The sequence below is a fragment of the Grammomys surdaster genome, unplaced genomic scaffold, assembly GCF_004785775.1.
Source record: "Grammomys surdaster isolate TR1022 unplaced genomic scaffold, NIH_TR_1.0 125098, whole genome shotgun sequence".
NCBI lineage: Eukaryota > Metazoa > Chordata > Mammalia > Rodentia > Muridae > Grammomys > Grammomys surdaster.
The window spans coordinates 693,907-708,523 of NW_021620001.1; the positions used below are offsets into that span (position 1 = coordinate 693,907).

The 14,617-nt window shown below is 43.0% G+C and overlaps 1 protein-coding gene across 5 annotated transcripts in view; it reads right to left on the minus strand.

Moving 5' to 3' along the window:
- Window positions 1–14,617, minus strand: part of Mapkap1 (MAPK associated protein 1) — a 203,429-nt gene that overhangs the window by 75,974 nt on the left and 112,838 nt on the right. For all 5 annotated transcript variants that reach the window (XM_028785078.1, XM_028785077.1, XM_028785079.1 and 2 more), the window contains one exon: window positions 13,439–13,548. In XM_028785078.1, coding sequence (XP_028640911.1) covers window positions 13,439–13,548 — 110 coding nt within the window. The remainder of the gene's footprint in view (window positions 1–13,438; window positions 13,549–14,617) is intronic.

Here is a 14,617-nt window from a genome sequence, read left to right on the forward strand (position 1 = left end):
AGTGTTGGGATCCCAGCTTCTTTTTCCCACAGCAATTACAGGTACACGGTAGAAAGCTCTTCTATCTGCAACTGACTGAAAAGGAAGAACTCTGCTCTCATATTGCAGCTGCTGAAAACTGCCTTCTAAACCGCTTATAGCGGAAGATGGCTCTTGTGTCAGGCCTCTACAAACAGTGGGTAAGGGTAGAGGATGCTTGGCTGGTCTTGGAGAGGTCTGCAGGGGTGGGCTAACTTTTGTAAAGGAGTGGTTTTATGCAAAGTAGCTAAACTCAATCTTGGCAGAGGAAGAATTCTTCCAGTTGGCAACAGGATCCCTTTTCTGGCATGCCTGCAGACAGGGTCTTCTTCTTGTGCTGGGTTGGGGAACACCCATATTCCTCCCAGAGACACACACAGCACCTGGAGCCTCTTTGCTTGTAATAATCCTACAGTCATTCTCATGACACCCTCTCCATGCAGCTGTTCCTGAAAAGCAGCAGTCACCCTGGAAAGTGCTAACCCTCTACCACAGAAGCACGCAAATGCCACTTGTAAGTAAGTTCCTTGGCAGCACCCTTCTGCTGGCTTTACCTCCAGACTCTCTGGCACAGGAAGCTGATGGCATAAGTTGTGTGACAAAGGAGTCTTGGGATATCAATCCTCCTCTATCATGGCATGGGCATCCTTGTTAGGAAAGCAGCTGTTTTGTGGAAATGGTGCTTCCAGCAGCCTCAAATTCAAGAGTAATACAAAGGTTCCTTTAATATCACATTAAGTTTTCTACAGACTTAACTTACTGGAAAACAGAAAGTTATAGGCCACATGAGTGGAAAGAAAGAGAAATTGAGGCCCAAGAGTGACAAAAGAGATAACGACACATGACTTTCACCGAATTCTTTGTATGGATTAAATATTTTATAAGCACCCAGCAACCCAACAACCTTTTCACAGTGTGACTGAGGCTACAGGGCTTCATGACTTACTTGTCTCATTTCACAGCTTATCAGAGTGCTGCTGAGGACTCGAGGTGATTTAGTTCCAAAGTCTAGGCTTTTCCTACAGAATCACACTCCCATTCTGGAAGGAGGCAGACTGGTCTTTCTAGGAGACGGGTGTGTACACATGTCTCCACTGAGCTATGTGTCCTGAAATGAACCCAGAACTCACCATGCAGTCACGAACAGGACAACATAGGGACCCATGAGTTTATGTCCAACGTTATTCATTACTACTGTGTAGCCTCCCTGAGCTCTATTCATCTCATATATAAAATGAAATTAACAGCCAACTAAAATATGTTTGAAAAGTGCTGATGTAAGTGGTAATAATTATTATCAATCTGTAATTTTACAAGGGAAGTTAAAACCACAGGTCAATGGAAAAAAGAAACCATGACCTTAAATGTTATTTAACATATTATGTACAGAAAAACAAAATATCTCACACCACTGGGTATCTTCCTGTGCTGCTCTGTGTCTTACTAGCTTGAAAGTCTCTCACTAACTCAGAAACTCACTGTTTTGTCTAGACTAACTAAGCAGCCAGTTCTTGAGATCTGCCTGTTTCTGCCTCCCAGTGCTGGGCTGAGAGGCATATGCAGTGCACCTAGCCTTTTACATGTCTGGCTAGGATTTGAACTCTGCTCCTTGTACTTATAGGGTAAATGGTTTGACCACTGAGTCACTTTTCTAGCTCCCCACCCTCCATTTGATTATTAACTTTGGTAGCCCTGAAAAGCTGAGATGTACACAAAAAATTCAGGTACCTACTGCCACATTCCATAACTGATACCTGACTATATTTGCTCTAACAAGTATTTACCCCATACCCATCTTTTCAAATGCATCTGAGCCAAGAGACAGATACTAGTACATTTAGAACACTCTGTAGTTAAATGATTAACTAGAATTCAATGTTTATAATTCTCTTTTTACTTTTAGGCACAATTTGCACACAGTGGTATGCACACATTTTACACGTGCTATTTGCTCACCTGTGCTTGTGCAGCCCAGCCCTTGACCTCACGTGGACTGTCAACACACAATCTATTGCTCTTAGCCTAGAAAGCTTTCAACAGTCTTTCATAGTAAGGAAGGAAATTCTGTGGTTGAGAAATATCACACAGAGTTTAAAAATCTAATTTCATCTGTTATCTGTTATCAATACTCACAAATTGTGCAGGTGCATTCACATACACCCACGCACACCCACACATATTTCCCATTCACGGCATTTACAACCATACAAGCAAAACAGGATACAGCTCAGGTCACAAGGTCTTTCGTAAAGGTTAAACATAAAAATGCTGGGAATACTGTAAGTTTCCAATGGGCATCAGAGTCATTTCGGTACTTCCTCTCTACTTCTTTCCCCATAATTTGAAGATGCTGCTTTGAAAAAGAAAGCAGTAATGAGGAAAAAAAAAAAAAAGTTAAATGAGAGATGTGGGAAAAGGCACCTCTCTGCATAGGCAGTCCTTTCCCAATTTATCCACTCTGACTTCAGCTAATTAAACATCCGTCTCAACGGCCTCCTCAGCAAATTAGTCATCCCCACTTTGTGACACTGATTGTTGGTTGCAGCCTCTCCCCACTTGCTGCCATTTCCAGAAACTTGTAGGAGTTTTCTCACCAGGCACATGGCAAGGAATGATGCAGGGTCCCCATTAGCCCCCTACAGTTGCCCTTGGTACCAGTGCTGTTTGTAATACTGCCAGCCATGTCCTCAGACATGCCTTCCCAAAAGAAACCTGCTCAGGGGTGACAATTTTGTCTACATTTCTGAGTTCCAGTATATGATGCACTTTCCAAGTGCTAGTACATATACCAGACGGAAAGGAAGTATTAAATAAGCATTTCATTGAAAATCTGTTTCATGATAGCTTTGATGAGGACGGAAGGAAGTAGTACAAGGTCTCAAAGGAACTGAACTGAATTCTGGTAAGTCATCATAGATCCTCTGAGCACTGAAGCTTTGTGAGTTAATCAAATGGCCAGCAGGCAAACAAGTAAAGCTACCTGGCCTGGATGTGCCCCCCTCTCTCTACACAGCTGTGTGTGCACACGCTTCTCTTCACCTGCCTGGGCAGAGAGAGAGAAGGCAGGTGGGGAAAACCCGGTTTTGCACTATAGGATACATTTTACACGTTACTCAAGTCAGACATCTCGCAATGCCTTTTCCCCTTAAAAGAGCTCACTGTCCATCTTAAGTGGTAGCATCTTTTAGAAAGACAAATGGCTAACAAGTACATTTGAAGCTACTTAACTACACTGAAGACTGAGATATACAAAGTAAAATGAGACACTAACAGCTATCTGTTTGTCCGTGTGGAAAAGCTGAAAGACTGGTAGAAGACAATGTTGGTAAGCTGTGGGAGCAGGTACTTAATCTACATACTTCAGGTGTGGTAAGGCTGTGTAAGAGCTACTTGAGAGATCATCTGTCTCTCTTTGTGTGTTTGTATGTGTGGGTGTGTGAGAGAGAGTTTGAACATGTTTGAATGTGTGTGTGAGATACGGAAGCCAGTGGTCAGTATCAGGTATCTGCCTCATGGCTCTCATCTTTGAGATGGCTTTGCATTGAAGCTCAGGCTAGGTGAGCTCTAGGGATCTTTCTGTCTAGTACTGAAGATAAACAGTAAATAACCATACCTAACTTTCATGTAGGTGCTGTAGATCCGAACTTAGGTCCTCATGAGTGTGTGGCAGGCATTTTACCCCCTCTGTCTTCAATATTTTCAGTAAGCAAATCAATGACAAGCAATCCCTTATTTGGCAAAAATATGCAATAAATAGTCATACAGGACTGTTTGCTTCATGTTTTGTATACTGAAAAGTCAGAAATAATCCAAATCACTTAAATGTTAGGTAAAACACATTTAACTAGAATGATAACACAGACATTAGATCATAACATATTTGATATCACATACACACCTCTCACTTCTCATGAGCTGGCCTGATGGATGGATGTAAGTGATTAATTAAAGGCATTGTATCACATGCCTTTAATCCCAGCAGGCAGAGGCAGGTGGATCTCTTTATGAGTCCCTAGCCAGCCTGGTCTACACAGTGACTTCCAAACTAGCTAGAGCTACATAATGAGATCCTCTCTTAAAGAACCCAATACGCAAATAATTAGTAGAATGAAGGCTAACAAGACGGCTTAGCAAGTAAAGGTGCTTCCTGTCAAATCTGGCAACCTGAAAGTGAAGAAGAGATCTGATTCTGAAAAAGTTGTTCTCTGACCTCCACATGTGCACTATAGCATGTATACATGTCATACAGACACATACAAAATAAATAGATGTTAAAGTTTTTTCACAGTAAAACAAACAAGCAAATAAGCAAACACCAGGAACCATATGTGTCCACAAACTCAGTCCATGTGCCTATCTGTACATGAAATGAGTAAAAACCCAAAAGGAAATTATTTGAGTAAACTACATACTTTTTGCTGGACATGCCTCCAGAATCTTTTCCACAATATTTAGTTGACAAGGCCAGCTTATGCCTCCGTCTTCTGAGACTGGCTCCAGGAGCCTAGGCTGCAGCTTCATCCCAACTCCAACGTTCCCAAACCAACTTAAGCTCCAGAAAGGAAATGATATTCTGACTGGTGTCCTCCTTTTCCTCCCCGAACACAATGCTTTACATCTGCCTGCATCCAGGGGTGCTCCATTTTTTGTATATTGTATATGTGTCTTGTATATTGCATAAATGCCTCACTTGTCAATTAAAGCCTATGGCCTATGGCTTAGGTGGGAAATAGAGATGGGACAGTGGGAGGAGAGAGGAGTCAGAGAGGAGCCAGAAAAGATGTGAGGAGATGGACGCATGGTTTCGGAGCACAGGTAACCAGCCACGTGGCAAATGTAGACTAAAATACAAGGGCTATAAGTTATGATCTAGTCAGAGAAGAGCCTAGCTATATGGCCAAGGCATTTGTAAATACAATTTGAGTTTGAGTCTTACTTCTGGTAGCATGGGGCTGGGAGGCAGAGCCAGGACTTAAGTATAACAGCCTGCTGTCCTACTTCCTCAGGAGACTCTGCAATCTTGTCTTTCCCTCAAGTTCTGCAGTCTCTCATATACCTGGCACAACACACACAGTGAATGTTTGATAAGGGACCCTTGTTAGACTGCCCTCTTGCCATCAAAATAAAGGTCAAATTTAACATGCTTCATAAACATGCCCTAGCCCAAGTGAGCATGCTACCCTCGCACTCTCACTAAGCTCCTCCTACAGGAGAAGGACACTAGGCTGACTGCTCAATATTGTCCCTCCTCACTGACCTCTGCCAAAAGCATATTCTGATAATCTTCTCTGATGTCCTAAGACTGGACCAAGTCTCCCCTGGGGCTGTACTTATCTTCTGCTTGTAATATCATGTTCATGGTATTATAAGCTACCTGCTTACTGGCCTGCCTTCTCAGCTAATCAGGAAGCCTCTTCTTTTTTTTTTTAAATTGGATATTTTATTTACATTTCAGATGTTATTCCCTTTCCCCATTTCCCCCCCCCCAGGAACCCCATCCCATCCTGCCTCCTGCTGCTTCTATGAGGATGTGCCCCCACCCACTCACCCACTCCCACCTCCCCACCCTCAAATTCTCCCACAGTGGGGCATCCAGCCTTCAGGGGACCAAGGATCTCCTCTCCCACCTATGCCCGACAAGCTTCTTAAGAGTCAGGAAATCTCTAGTGCCTACACTCACCTGCTACATCATCAGCCCTAACAAGGGACCCCACCTCCTCCAGTCTGTGTTGATCCCCAGGGCCTGCCTAGGTTCCTGCTCTCCTGATGTGAGCTGTCTACGCTCTCAGTGCATCTTTTCTGCTTGAGATGACCTCATCTCGCCTCATAGCAAAGTCCTAGTCAATCTTCAAAAAGATGTCAAAGAGTCACCACAGAGCATTTCCTCTGGGCCTGGCCCACCCATTAGTTTTTAGCACTGTAGTTCCTTATCTGTGATTCATCTGCTAGAAGACTTACCACATTTTAATGTCTCTTTTCCTGTGATTTTCCAGTGTGGAACTGGCACTGCTATAGCATTTGATGACTTCTGTAAACCAAGTGGCATGTCAGAGCTACATCTCGCTTCAGTACATATGTGTATGGGTGAGTCTTTACTCAGCCACTTCCTGTTAAAGCTGAGGGGTGTCAGGCCGAGTGGGTAAGAGCATCTCACAAACGCCACAGTTCTCTTCATTCTAAGTAGATACTGTGATCTTCTAGGCAATCCTACAATCAAGCAGCACTGGCCATCAATATGCACATTTTGTGTAGTAATATTTCCTGAGAGCTAAAGCTAACTCCCCAGTGAGCCCAGGGAGTGCCCTTGTCTTGGAGCTGTGTGTACCTCGGTCCTACCACACAGCAAGTGTGTCTTCTCTCTTCCTTTCATTTTGCCTTTTCATTAATCTAATCCGTGCAGTGACTGCCCTGGATGAAGTGAATGAATAGATTTTGTAATGGAAAAGGAACTTCTGAAAGATTAGCGACTAGTAGGAAGAGTAAGTGCTGGTCAAACACAGTTTTGGCAAATGATAGATTTTACGTCGCTCTGATCCGGCAGTTGTGAGAGTCATAACACCCTTCTAAAATAATTGGGTCTCTAAAGTGGTTCCAAAAGATTTCTGCTTGACATAAATTCTCTAAATTTCCAGGCTTTCTGGATAAAATAGTTGACTGCAATGCCATCTTTAACGTGCTCTGCTCTGTACTGGAGAAGATCCATCAGGAGCCTCAGAGCACTGCAGACAGAGGGAAGCTCAGGTGAGATGAGACAACAAGATAAAGAGGCAGGGATGGTGTCGGGGAAGAATATTTAATTCTGAGCTTCTTGCCTGGGGCACTTCTGAGTTACACATTTAAACACCTAGCAATCCTAATTTGCTCCAGCATTCCCACAGCATCACGAGACACCGACTGCTGAATCTTTATTTCTTACTCAGCTCCCACGCATGAGTGGCATCACCGTGATTACTTAGTTTTTCATAAGAAGGAGTTGTCTGCAGAAATTACTACCTTTTGCAAAAACAAACAGCCACCATGAGATGGTCCTGTGTCCTCTTAGGAATATCTGCTACCGCATAGGGAGACTGCACATTGGTCCCTGGCTTACAAGCTTTGTTTTCACACAAGAAAGGGCACTGAGTCTCTGACCTGCGATTCCATGTGAAGTAGGACTCAACCCTATGCAAAAGACACTTGTGCTCACATGAGTCTCCACAGGTTCAGCACAGAGCAATTGTGAGCAACAGTGCTCACAATTGTTAAAAACTTGACTGCATTACACATATGTGTCCTGCTTCTCGTGGTCCTGAGGATGGTGTGCAAGGCCTTACATATTCCTGGTAAGTGGTCTACCACTGAGCCGCACCCCAGACTGAGCTTTCTCTTTATAGTAGGGCACTTCAGGCCAGGTGTATGTTGCTTTAAGAAAGCTACACATAAAACATTAGAACTGACACCAATATAGACAAACTGTGCAATTACAAAAAGAATTCCTGGCTTTATGTTGAGCTTCACCACAGGGTTCCTCTAAATGCTGCTCTTCCCTAGTGCATTCAGATCTCACAATCAATGAACATTTCTGTTTACAGAATTTTAAATTTGTTCTCCCATTAGGGTTCTAATAAGCAACATGGTACAAATAAAAAGAGTATGGGATTTGAGGTCAGAGAAGCCTGGGCTCTAATTTAGGTTTGCCATTTACTTGCTGTAGGAATCTGGGTAACTAGCTTCCCAGAGTAAGGGAAAGTGAGGCCTGGAAGGTTCTGATTATACAGCTCCTGATGCCACAGAGGGCCCTGTTTCCCTGTCTCTTCATTGTTTGTGCAACTTAAGTGTGGTGGTATCTGTAAGGTCACAAAGACACATGGGGCAAGAGCTCTCGGCTCCCTGCCCCCACAAAAGATCCTGCATCTGCAAAGACCAACTCCTTCCTGTCACAAATGCCCCTAAGATACCCCCTGATAAACAGCACTTTCATTTATATTCAACTTTCTGAGCATGTCTGGTATGAATGTGAGGCCTCCTGTGACTGAGGACACAGACTCTGATGTTGCCCTCTCCTTGCTGAGGTCACTGGCTGACCTGGAACTGTCAGAGTGTCATCCTCTGGACTTCCTTCCCTACCAATTCCCCATCTCTGTGTCCTTTCCTCTCTTTGAGCCCTGGTATCTCACAATGACTATGAGTTTGGATTTTATTCTGAATGCAGATAGTTGTCCTCAAAGGATTTGGAGCAGCTATGATCACACTCACAGTTTACAAGGTGTCTCTGGTGGTCGTGTAGACCACAGGCTGCAAGTGCTAAAAGCAGTGGCAGGGAAGCCAATCAGGGGCTCGTGCAGTGTTCCAGACGAAAAGTCACAGTGATAGGACAGAGTCGAGACATGTTTCATAGGTGAGACTCACCTGTCTCACTAATGTCACGGCATGGGGAGCTTGGTGCTAGGGTGTGGCTCTGTGACTAGGTGCATGGTGGTGCTGGTGACTGTGAGCACCTGTTATATGTCTCTTAGGGTCGATCTGACTGCACCTTCTGTTAAGTCAGTCAAACAGCACAGTATACTGGAATGTTTTTTCATAGAGATTGCAGTGCCCTTCCTACTCAAGTCTTCATGGTGTACACATGGAAGGTCTCTGCTCAACTGTCTATTTCTTAGGAAAGGGGAATTCCCTGAGCACCCTTCCTGTGTGGTGTAGTCATCTCCTCTGCCTGTGTTCTTTTTACTCTCTACCCCTTATGCCTCCTTTCCCTCTAGAGTATAAGGGTATCTATCCTTGGCAAGTGCCTTGCTGTGCCATTGTCTCCTTGCACTCAGGCTGGGTCTAACGAACAGGGGGAGTGTGATGAATAGACGCATATATAATACAGCTACCAGTGCACTCTGGGTTAGCATGCAGGCTACAAATGAATGTTTAATGGGGAACTCAAGACCCAGTCATCTGTCTGTCACATGGAATCCCAGGCAAGGTCTATGGCTGCCCCTTACTTCCACCACCACTGTCCCCTCCCAGCGCATGTGTGGCAGGGAAGGCTGTTTGAGAAGCAGTGAGTGAAGCACTGAGAACTACTGGGCATGCGCTGCCTCTGCCTCTCAGCAGAGGCCAAGGAGGAGCCAACACTTCTCTAGGTGGAATCTTCTCAGACAAGCAGAAAGAAACATCAAAAGGCCATTAATACTGTAAAAACTTAAAAAAAAAAAACCCTCAAACTAAGAAAGTATGCTTACATTTCAAAATGCAACAAAGAGGTTGTTAAGGGAAAGTTAGCATGCTTTTCTTTTCTGTTCCTTTCAGCAGATAACAGAAAAACTGCCTCATTCACAGTGAGGATGCCTACAGAATCAGAGTCACACAGACCTCTACTCTGCTGGCCAAATTCTACTCCTAAGTCTTCCTCTTGAGGATTGGAAGCACTTGTGTCTCTGTGTCAGTGTGAATCTGAAGTGATGTGCTTCCACTTTTCAGCATCGCCTCTGTCACACCAGCATGCTGCAGGAGGCTGTTGACAGCTGGTGGACGGCAGTGTTAAGGCCACAACAAGAGTAAACAAAACAGTAACAAGCTCAAGGTCACAGTCATACAAAGGAAGAAGCTGCCTCAGGCTTTTACTCACTAAAGGACAAGTCAGACTTTACTGACTAAATCCCTGGATCTGATAGGATCTATCTTCACTGTGTCAAAGCTCTCCCATCCAAAGATTAGAATTGAGTGAGCTTTGTCTACTGTTTGCTTTAGCCCTGTGCACTTGCCACTGATGCAAGTCCAGACCTCAAGGAGGTCAGTGATAATATGAAACACTAGAAACTTTAAAGAGACATTTAACACTAGGACTTAAACACATGCCCTTCCAGAGACCTGACTGGAAGACACACTGTGAAGAGAGTTCTATAGGGAAGGACATGAATATTAACAGGAACCCTGCAGTGCTCATCAATAGTTATGACTTGATGAAATGATGACATAATGACAAACAATGAGAGTCTAGACTTTACGGAAGTAAGGACTGGTTATGATAGCCTATCCTAAAAGCAAATTTTACTCAAACATCCCAAAGGTTTCCTTTAACAAAGATATATATTTAAAGTGAGGTTTTGTGGGTTTTTTTTTTCCTTGCTACCTTTTTATTTAAAAGAAAGGAAGAAAGAAACTAAGTAAGTAGCAGAGGAAGGGCAAGAGTATAGGTACCTGGAGTGTCATTACGTTCACAACTTGATTTAATAATCGGATCATTCAAAGTCTCCACTTGCTGTTATTAAATGAAGCATATGGTCAGGTTAGAGAAAGCTGAGGGATTCTAGGTGTGTGGGGAAGGAACTGAAGGGTTCCTCAGGCCTCGTTCTGGACCAGCCTCTACTAGTGAACAACTGGGGAAACACAGATACCCCACAGGGCTCACATTCTCAGTCTCAGGTGGTGTCAGTTCTTCTCACTTGAGCTCAAGTGGGATCCACCAGGCTAAAGGCTGTTTGAGGGGAGAGCTAAGCACACAAACCCTGCCCTAGACATGGGGCACACAAACCCAGTCCCAGCCACAGGGTGTACTCAAGAGTTCTTGCAAAGCCTGAGAAGGTCACTGGGCCAGAGCTTAGCATGTACACAGTACTCTAACTTAGCATGTACACAGTATTCTAACTTAGCACGTACACAGTATTCTAACTAACTTAGCATGTACACAGTATTCTAGCTTAGCATGTACACAGTAGTCTAACTTAGCATGTATACAGTATTCAAACTTAGCATGTACACAGTACTCTAACTTAGCATGTATACAGTATTCTAACTTAGCATGTACACAGTATTCTAGCTTAGCATGTACACAGTATTCTAGCTTAGCATGTACACAGTACTCTAACTTAGCATGTACACAGTACTCTAACTTAGCATGTACACAGTCTTCCACCTTGACATTTTCCCACCAAGGTCACAACCAAGTTCCTGGGCTAGTGGGAAAAGTTAAGTATCTCATAACTACATGTGGGCAACCATGGTTTTTCACTAAGTAAATATACTTCCCCCTATGTTAAAGAGGATTTTTCTTCCTTTCCTTAGTCATCCTTAAAAAGCAGCTCATTCCCTAGTACAAAGTTCAAAATACACCATGAACACCACCTCTTCTGTGCTAACTCTAAACAAATCTTTGCCAAGCTGGTGAATCTTCTACTTCTGAGACCAGACTCTTAGAGCAACTAGAAAGGTTTATTTTAAAATGCTCTTGACTTAAGAAGATGGACAGAAATACATGTAAATATCAATCTCAACTGGCTTCCGTAGCACGAATAGGAATAAATAATCCAGATCATTGTGTTCCGGATAACAAATCCCAAGCTTTTGCCAAGGAGACAGCAAAGACTGATGAAAACGGCAGGGCTGGTTATACAAAGGTGGGCATAGGGAAGCACACACCAGTGTGTGTGTGTGCCCAAGATGGTAATTGATGTGGATGCTGGGACACACACACATAAACAAGACTGAACAGAGATGACTGCAGACAGAAGGAAGGACACTAGCTCAGCTGTATCCCAGCAAGTTTGTTGGGGTTTCACGGTCTAAAAAAAACAAAAAACAAAAGAATTCACTGACAGCACAATTTCTATTGAGAAGGTTTAAAAAAAAGTTCCGCCTCGTTCCTAGACAAGTCAAAAAAGGCATTTTTAGAATATAGAGAATTGTATTACAAAACTCACTACTATGTAAAAAATTAGAGACTGAAGATCCCTGATTCTACAGAGTGAATGCTCATTAAATACCCTTGAGTATCTGAAGCTATTTAAAAGCTATTAGATTGGCACCTGGAACCCCCAAACATCTACTCTCCCCTGGGATAGAGAGGCTGTGCCTCTTCAATCATCCCCTAAATGCAAAGAGGTTTGACCCCCATGCAATAGATAAAAGTCACCCAAAAAATGAACAAAAGAGGTGTTTGGAGAAGCCGAGCACCATTCATCCCAGCTAACGACTTGTTCATTATGAGTGATGATGGATAAAGACTTCTCACGCTGAGATGAAATCAAGATTTATATGCATTGTTTCCTCTCCCAACTTGTGGGAAGATCATCATCATTTAATTCTATCTCTGCGGCCAGTGATGGGCATCCAGAGAGCTGGTTATCAAACGGCGCAGTCAGCTGGCAAAAGCCGAAACGTGCAGTTGGCACATCTGGACGGAGCCGCCACAGCCGAGGGTGAACAATGACTCCTGGCAAGCATCCAAATTGCTTGCAGACGCTAGCAGGTCTCATCTACAACCGCCCCTACCAGCATCTCTCTCTCTCTCTCCCTCGCTCTCTCTCTTTTATGAGAATCAGATTTTCATTGCTCCATTCAATTGCTCTCGTCTGCCATTTTTTACAGCTCTTATCGTCCCCTGGAATATGGCCTTGAGACAGCTCATCCGTGTCCTTCACTGTGTTATCTCTTCTAACTTTTATTAAAACTTCAGCTTTCATCTGAAGATAGCTAATTAAATCTGGAACAGATTATATGCCTCCCCTTAAAAAGAGAACACAACTATTTTCTTCAAGCTGAGCAATGCCCTCTTCCTTTCCAAAAGGTGAGCTCAAAGGTATTTAAGAAGTCTCTTTACTTACAAAGCTATGATATTTGACTTGCTATATATGGGCTGACTTTTAGTATAGCAGTCTGCTATAGATGAGTCTTTAAATTATTTTTGACAATAACTTTCTTAATATTAGTAATATTTGTGTTCTAAGTCCTTTAAACGTCATATCTAACAGCACAAGCCTGTTTTCTACAAGAAAGCTGGATAATGAAGAGTTAGAGATTAATAGCTACATGGGTACATCAAACAATTTATCTTTTTAAAACCATCTTTGTAAAATCGCCCTCATTTAGCAAAAATGAAGAGAATGTCCTCCTACCCCCATATCCTGAAGCCTAGCAATTGAAAATATTCCCATGTAAATTGTGTGAAAACATGAAATTAGAAGCAGTAGTTCAAGTTTAAGGTTTTGTTTTGATTTCTGTGGTACTGGGGAAGGAAGCCAGAACCATGCACACGCTAGGTAAACATTCTGCCACCGGGCTATGTCTCTACCTCCTTGGTTTGGATTTTAAGACAGGTTCACATTTACTAATGGTAAACACAAATAGTTCTGTCTTAATTTACCACAAACTATTAATGATGAACTGCCCATAACTGATTTGAACATGCTTGTCTGACATATGCCATTGACCCAGTTCTTTCTGAGGCCCAGAGGAAATTTTAAACTATAGGTTTGCTAGTCACGAAAACAATGTGGCCAGACATCCCCCGCTTTCTCCCTCTTCCTCCCGCCCTCCCGCGCGCGGGCCGGCCCGCGCGGGGCCGCGCCCTCCCTCTCTCTCTCTCTCTCACACACACACACACACACACACACACACACTGCCTTTTAACTAAGTATTAAGCCTCTATGGCCGTGGTATAATTTAACTAACACACCTGAAATTTTCTGGGATCCTTTTCTTCTTTTCACTGCCTTGAGCAAGATCTCCTTCATGGTGACCTTCGTGTTGTCCACTTGGATAAGGGAGAATCCATGAGCAGCATTTCTGTTGGAAAAGACAAGAATAAGAGTTATCACTACAGCTACACTACACTGGGAAAAGTTCAAAACAATATTATAGAAAATGCTGGTGAATATTTTGGAGAAATCTACCAGGCAGTGGTGGCACACATCTTTTATCTCAGCAATCAGACAGCTGGTCTACAGACTGAGTCCCAGGCAGGCTACACAGAGAAACCCTGTCTTGGTAAAACAAAACAAAACAAAACAAAACAAAACAAAACAAAACAAAACAAAACAAAACAAAACAAAACACCTATTCCCAGGCATCTGTGAGGGCATTCTAATAGAAGTAGCTTGAAGTGAACCAAGGCCAGGGTTGCTGCAGGCGTCTCTAATTCATTATAGATTGAACATGGTCTGCTTGCATCAGAAGAAGCCAGATTCCCAGTTTTGGCTTGGAAGCCAAATCCTACAAGCAAAGACTGACAACTGACAGAGTGTGATTTACGTCGGTCCATGTCACTACAGGCAGAGACTACTGTCACAATAAGCCCCTCAGTGCACAGAGAAAAAGAAAAGGCTCTTTTTAACTGTCTAGTAGAACACTGGTCTGCCCATCCATCTTTTGTTCTTAGTTTGTTTTGAGACAGGGTCTCACTATATAGAGCAGGCTGGCCTCAAACTCAGAGAGTTCCACCTGCCTCTGCCTCCCTCCTGGGATTAAAGGTGTGCCCCACCATGCCCATCCCATCCAGCTTTTAATATACAATCTATATATACTTCACTATAAATGATTTCTTTACCTAGTCCTACAAAATCAAACAAAATATTAGTTTAAGCAAAATAAATGAAAGTCAAAACACTAACACTGCTTGCAGGCTTCTAGTCAAATTAGGTTGGAGAAGAATTAATTTAGACTGAAAAGGAAAAAGAAAAGAAAAACAGCAAAGACACAAACAAATAAACAGGCAAATGGATGCTGAACCCAAACCAAACAACAACAACAAAACAAAACAAATGACAAAAGCAACAACAAAAACCCATCCAAAAACAAAGCAAAAATAAATAAATAAATAAACATCCAGTAGCCCATCATCTGAGTGAGCTGTCAC